The 6,347-nt window shown below is 34.3% G+C and overlaps 2 protein-coding genes across 2 annotated transcripts; one reads left to right on the top strand and one right to left on the bottom strand.

The window, feature by feature from the left end:
- Nucleotides 2,357-3,833, top strand: LOC107633342 (uric acid degradation bifunctional protein TTL-like). The gene is made up of 6 exons (XM_016336983.1): nucleotides 2,357-2,509; nucleotides 2,598-2,604; nucleotides 2,862-3,079; nucleotides 3,222-3,308; nucleotides 3,403-3,529; nucleotides 3,676-3,833. Exons 1-6 carry the CDS (start codon nucleotides 2,357-2,359, stop codon nucleotides 3,831-3,833), a joined length of 750 nt encoding a protein of 249 aa, XP_016192469.1.
- Nucleotides 5,170-6,132, bottom strand: LOC107634521 (transcription factor MYBS3). Its single transcript, XM_016337976.2, has 2 exons — nucleotides 5,840-6,132; nucleotides 5,170-5,777 (listed from the first exon to the last, which is right to left on the bottom strand). The coding sequence occupies exons 1-2, from the start codon at nucleotides 6,090-6,092 to the stop codon at nucleotides 5,332-5,334; spliced, it is 699 nt and encodes a 232-aa protein (XP_016193462.1). The 5' UTR covers nucleotides 6,093-6,132; the 3' UTR covers nucleotides 5,170-5,331.

Genomic DNA, 6,347 nt, shown 5'->3' with positions numbered 1-6,347 from the left:
ACCAAACTGCCACTATTCTCATTAGTTTTCAACGGATCATGTGTACACCATGAGAATTGCAACTATTTCGTCGATTAGCAGTGGTTCAAGAAACCATCAAGAATTTTCTGCCGCAATTTACCATTTATCTTGTAGTGAACGAGGAAACAAACATTCTTGAAAACTGAAGTCATTTGCTATGTTTGTTTATCTGTACGTCAATCACTATGGCTGCGTTTATTTTTTAGAACAGGACATACAAGATAAGACACTGAGAATAAGATATAAAGGATAGAGATACAGAATTTAATATTTTTGGTATTCTATTTAGTGATAAAGTAGAACAAATTATGAAAATTTAATTTATTCTCATTTTTTTCGTTAAAAAAATTTGAGAAAAAAATATAATAATAAAAAATATATAAAAAAATTTAACAAAAAAATAATAAAAATAATAAAAAAATAAAAAATAAGTTGTATCTCTTGTTAGTATTTCTGTGTCATTTCTGTCAAAATAGACACAAAATATACTAATTTATTATCTCTGAATATAATGTCTCTGTTCATGTCTCATCTGTCAAACACAATTTTATATCTCTATGTTCGTTTCAGTATCCCGTTCCTGTAAACAAACACAATCTATATATTGGTTTAATTTTAATATATTTTAGTTTAATTTAGATAAAAATAGTATAATGTAATTAAAAAGCACTGGCCAGATTTGAAACACTAGTTGGGATCCTATTATTACTAGTTACACAGAAGGATGTATTCCTGAAGACTCTACAGAACGTGGTCTTTCCAGATGGTTACTCGAGCAATATTGCTCGTTGTGTTGACATCCGACAGCGCAAGTTGTATGGGTTGAAAAGTCATGACTGTGACATTCTAATGAAACAGGTACTTCTGATTTTGGTGAAGAATGCATTGCCGAGTCCGGTGTCGACTGTGATTGCCAATTTATCTTCATTTTTTTCAAGAACTCTGTGGGAAAGCTGTAAACCCTATGCAGCTTGATGGCCTTCAGAGTCATGTTTTGCAAACTCTGTGTCAGATTGAAATGATTTTTTCTCCATCCTTCTTCACTGTCATGGTTCACCTTACGGTGCATCTCGTTGATGAACTAAAACTTGGTGGCCCGATACATTATCGGTGGATGTATCCAATAGAAAGGTTAGCTTGCTTTTAAATTCCTTTAATACATTTATTTTGTCTCGTTATGTATATAATAAGCGTTATGTCGTATGTATATAAAAAGTACTTAGGACGATCGATTGAAGCAATACGTGCGTAACAGGGTACAAGCAGAATGCTCAATTGTAAAGGGCTATTTATCCGAGGAGATTTTGACATTCTGCTCCAAATATTTGGATAATATTGAGACTAGAATCAACCGACCAGCGCCAGTTGATAATCGACCTGTTGATATTACCAACAATATAGGAGAAACTATGTTCCCAGAAATTGAAAAAGCTTCAGGGGCTATATTTCACATTTTGGACTGACCCCGATGGAAAGAGATTAGGTACATCGTCATGTGCTAGTCAATTGCGAGGCCGTCGTTCCATTTATGGAGTAAGTATGCACATGTCATCATTAAATATGATTATAATCCATTTCAAACCTTCAATAGTTGGACTAATTTCTTATTATGTCGTAAAGTACATTTAGGGCAGAAATGAAGCAAAAATTACGGCATCAAACAAGGTCGCAATCTAAGATAGACCGTGTTGTGCATGCAGAATTTTCTCGCTGGTTCAAGCGTGAGGTTCGTAGAAATTTAACCTCACCAACTTATTTGTTCCCTAGAATTATAAATAAAGAAATCCAATGTTTTATACGAACAAACTCTAATTTATGGTGCCAGGTTTCAATGGACAGTACTATACATTCAAAAGAAACGAAGTTGCTGGCATATGGTCTGATGCTTCAGGTAAGACGTTTTGGGACGTACAACGTCAATGGGTACAAGTTTAGAACTATCACAAAGGAAGATGGGCTGAAAACCCAAAATAGTGGAGTTTATGTCTCATCCAATACAAGAAGTTATGCAAGCATGCGTGACAATAGAGTGGCTGTTGGTAGTGTTCCATATTATGAAAAAATTGTGGACATAATCGAATTGAACTACAGCTGCCATTTCACAGTAGTTTTGTTCAGATGTATTTGGGCTAATACAACTACGAGCAGAGGCATTAAACAAGACCATTTGGGCCTTACCAGCGTTAATTTCACTCGTCCAATTCACACCGGTAATCGAGAAGAGGATGAATCGTACATATTGGCATCAGAAGCTCATCTCGTCTACTATGTACGTGATGAAGTAGATCAAGAATGGAGTGTAGTGGTTCATGTAAAATCATGAGACTTATATGACATGGGAGGAGAGAATGAAGAAGTTGAAGCTGCTTTTTCTCCACAGCCCGGGTTGAACATGTCAGCAGCAGGTGACATCAGTGATTTACAGTTGACAAGGGATGATGATATAGAAGACCCAATAGAAGATGTTTCTGATAACATCGATGATGTGGCATAGTGAAAATATGAAAAATATGTACATCATTTATATAGTATCTGTGTGTGTTTAATAAGTTTAACAGTGTTTATGATGTACACAGTTTGCTGGTTACATTACTATCTGTGTTTTCGTATTTGAATTAAGTTTTCATTTCTTGTTGATTTTCATGAATATCACCAGTTTCTAATTTCTTCCAACGATTTTTGCTATCAAAAGTTAGTTTTCAAGGCTTTGTTGTTGTCATCATCATTGTTGTTGTTCTTAATCTCCAGTAAAGAAAATTATGATATCAAGTAAATTGTGTTTAATTACAATATTGTTATCATTGACCAATATAGTTAACATTAAAATGGTTTTGTAACAGGAGAAATGAAAACGGAGGATTTTTCATCATGCTGTGTAGGCACAACATTCGCTAACGAAATGGCTATGGCCTCTCCATTCTCTTCATTGGAACATGCAATTACGGTTGTCAGAGACATATGGTTCCGTAAGTTGAATGTTAGGTCTTGGTTGGAGGCTATATCAGGACGATCTTGTTCTAATAAATACTTGGAAACGGTGAACGAAGCTACTGTGCAGGTCTTTTCATTAGACACACCCTAAAAAACTTGAGTTAAACATTATTTGAATAATAAGTATTTTAAGTTGATATATGCTTACAACATTTAACTAATGATAGTTGTTACGTTCATGCTAAAATTTGTAGGAACTTCATGAATAGGGATCAATGTACGAGGAGAAATTTGGGTATGTTTTTGTGACATTTGTAGCTGGTAGGACCTCTGAAGACATACTTGCTGAATTAAAGGTTAGAAATAAATTTCTAGGATAGAAAGTGAATCACAAAGACACAATATGCTTTACAAAAAAGACCATCAACTATACATTTTATTATGATGCAGACGCACTTTAATAACTCGCATGTTGTTGAGTTGGAGATTGCTTCAAAAGAGGAATTAAAGTATATAGAACGTGCTATTAGAGAGCTTCTTTTCAAGAAATCTGTCCAAACTACCGATGAAAGAGATGGTAATAGTTAATTTTGTATTTGTTAATTTTGAAAGTCATATTCCCATAAGTCCGCAATTTTTTTTCTTAATAACTAGGTAATGATCTGGAAGTTATCATTTTCTTTTAAGTAGATTATGTTGTTAGTTGCATGTTCATATTTTCAGTGTCAGCTGAATATTCAAGCAAAGTAGTTGATGACACTCTAGATGGAGCAGACACTGATTCAGAAGACGATTTATATGCTATCTCCTCCGGTGGATATGACATATCTCCAGGAATGTTGAGCTCGATAAGGTTCCAGAAAAAGACAATGAAACTTTAAACACCCAGCATAGAGAAGATGACGTACATGTTGCAAGAAGGGGTTTCGATCTGAACAAGTTTCATGGTCTGGAGATGACTTATCAGATCCTTTATCACGTCACTGCAATGGATTTTTGATAGAGTTTTTCTGGCCAAGTCAATACGATGTTGATGAAAAATTTTGATTCAATACTTGTTTGTCTACTTTAGTAATTCTGATTTTTATGCTCTGTTGAACTTTGTTTTGACTTTATGAATTCGGATGTTCACTTGATTTTTTGTTACCATTTATGCTTGAATACAAACTCAAAATGCGCTGATAGTACAAGAGAAAACCTAATTTGTAAATTCGAATTTTGTTATTGATTTATAATATTTTTTTAATTAATGAATTATTTTTTATGTAACACAAAATTGAAAATTTATTTAATGCATTAAGTCAAGTTGCAGTGTTTGAAACATGTTTTTCAGTAAAAAAAAATAGTGAAGACTAGAATAGTTTTAACAAGGCAATGTTTAAATAAAAAAAATTCAAGTTAAAAATAATATTGCAGTGGTTAGTAAAAAATCGCTGCAAAACAAGTATCTAAGTAATCACCAACTTGACATTTTGCAACGGTTACAGTAAAATCGCTGCAAAATGAGATCATTTGGTAGCCCCTCCAAATCTATCACATAAACCGCTACAAAAAAAGGTACATTTTGTGGTGATTACAGAAAAATTACTACAAAATGAGATCATTTGGTAACTTCCTCTAAATTTGTCACAAAAATTATTGACAAATTCTATTTAACAGCGATTGAAAGACTGTCGCTAAATATCCGCCGCTATCTGCCGATTTTCTTGCCGTGAGTGTGGTTGCAATGGATTGCAAAATCTTTCTTCCAATTATCATGAAAAAGAAAAACTAATGTATAAAACTTTATCCAATCACGCAGTGGTTCTATTAATATATTGAGACACACATAGATAAGCACCAAAAAGATAAAGAGATTAATAAGCGCGAAGCTTTTTAGTACACTAGCCAGGTATATATATTAAGGAAAAAAAAGGAAACAGCATGACGTTATATATTAATTATATATAATTTTGGAAGGTAGGTATGGATGGTGATGAGTGGCTAAGCTAATTTGCAATCATAAAAGTACACTTTGATAGTTGATAAATTAAGTAATGTCCAACAAAAAATTAAGAGAGATTGCAACAATACGATCCGGATTCTGCAAATAAATATTGGCATATATAAATAATGAATTTACCTTCAGTGTAACGTCGGATTAAAATAATTATTATTATTATTATTGCGTGCATGATATACTATTAGATTAATTAGCGAGTTACAGTGAATTAAGAATGGCCGCAAGAAAAACATGATGTTTTCTTCCTGGTTGCAAAGACTTGATGACGAGAATGGATAGATATTAAAAGGGGATACATACATAATATTTGTTGTCCTAGCTAGAGAAAAATGGATTGTGAGTAGAAAAGAAAAGAAAAAAAAAAGAAAAGAAAGTAGTTATAATTGGGGGAAGCATGAGGAGGAGTTAGGTGGTGGGGGCGGTGCAAGAGTGAGGTCCAGATCCGGTGGTGGCACACTATTATTATACATAGAGGAGGAGGAGGAAGAGGAGGAGGAGGATTCAGAAGTAGTTTCTGTTGATAACAACGGCTTATTGTTGTTGTTGATGGTTTGTTGTTGTTCAAGAAAGTGAAATGACAATGTAGCAACAGTAGCAGCAGCAGTAGTAGTAGGAGTATTGTTTGTGTCAAAGAGACTTGAACGGCGTTTGTTGTGGTTTACGGTATTAGCAAGACGGAGGAAATACTTCTGAGCATGGCTGGCGACTTGAGTCGGTGTTCTGGTGGTTACGAAGTTTCTAGAAATGCCCCTCCAGTCTCCCTTCCCCAGCTTCTCAAGCCCAACCAGGAATCTTCTGTGCTCCTCTTCCGTCCATGCTACCCCTGCCACACAATATTAATAAATTAAATTAAGCGGCAGGATTATATGTAATAATATAATATACCTTTCTTCTTGTCTTGAGGTGGAGCTCCATCTGATAGATAACCACTAGCAGTAGTAGTAGTAGTGGGGAATAATGTTAACGAGTCCATGCTAAAGCACTTGTTGTTCATCGTCATCATCGACGCGGAGGAGGAGGAGGAGGAGGGATCTGCTAGAAGGTGGGTTCCAAAGAGACGGATTCCAAGAAACGAAGAAGAAGTGCATGTTCTTGAATTGTGCCCTACGTTCCCACAATGTGAGCACTTCCTTCCCATCTGGTTACTACCTCATTCCATATACTTCTCTTGTCTCCGTTATTATATATAGCAACAACAACTACAACAAATCCATACCTTATCTTCTTTTTTTAATCTACGCCTAGGAAATCATCTTTTTCTAACACGTCATCATCCATCATTTCTTCTTTTCTTCTTTTTTATTCAAAAAATTTATCAAATTTATATTTAATTAATTGGTTTTTTACTACTAATAATTTTTTTTATTTCGTTTTTGTCTTCAATGTCCTAATT

This window comes from Arachis ipaensis, chromosome B03, assembly GCF_000816755.2.
Source record: "Arachis ipaensis cultivar K30076 chromosome B03, Araip1.1, whole genome shotgun sequence".
NCBI classification, from domain to species: Eukaryota; Viridiplantae; Streptophyta; class Magnoliopsida; order Fabales; family Fabaceae; genus Arachis; species Arachis ipaensis.
Note: the sequence above shows the minus strand (reverse complement) of the source record. Positions and strands in the feature narration are given on the sequence as shown.

Bases quoted from the DNA above. Each gene is read 5' to 3' on its own strand.
- LOC107634521 (XM_016337976.2), bottom strand. From the start codon at position 6,092: ATGGGAAGGAAGTGCTCACATTGTGGGAACGTAGGGCACAATTCAAGA. The intron at 5,778-5,839 runs GTATATTATATT...ATTGTGTGGCAG, and splicing joins ACCTCAAGACAAGAAGAAAG to GGGTAGCATGGACGGAAGAG.
- LOC107633342 (XM_016336983.1), top strand. From the start codon at position 2,357: ATGGGAGGAGAGAATGAAGAAGTTGAAGCTGCTTTTTCTCCACAGCCC. The intron at 3,309-3,402 runs GTTAGAAATAAA...ATTATGATGCAG, and splicing joins ACATACTTGCTGAATTAAAG to ACGCACTTTAATAACTCGCA. The intron at 3,530-3,675 runs GTAATAGTTAAT...TCATATTTTCAG, and splicing joins AACTACCGATGAAAGAGATG to TGTCAGCTGAATATTCAAGC.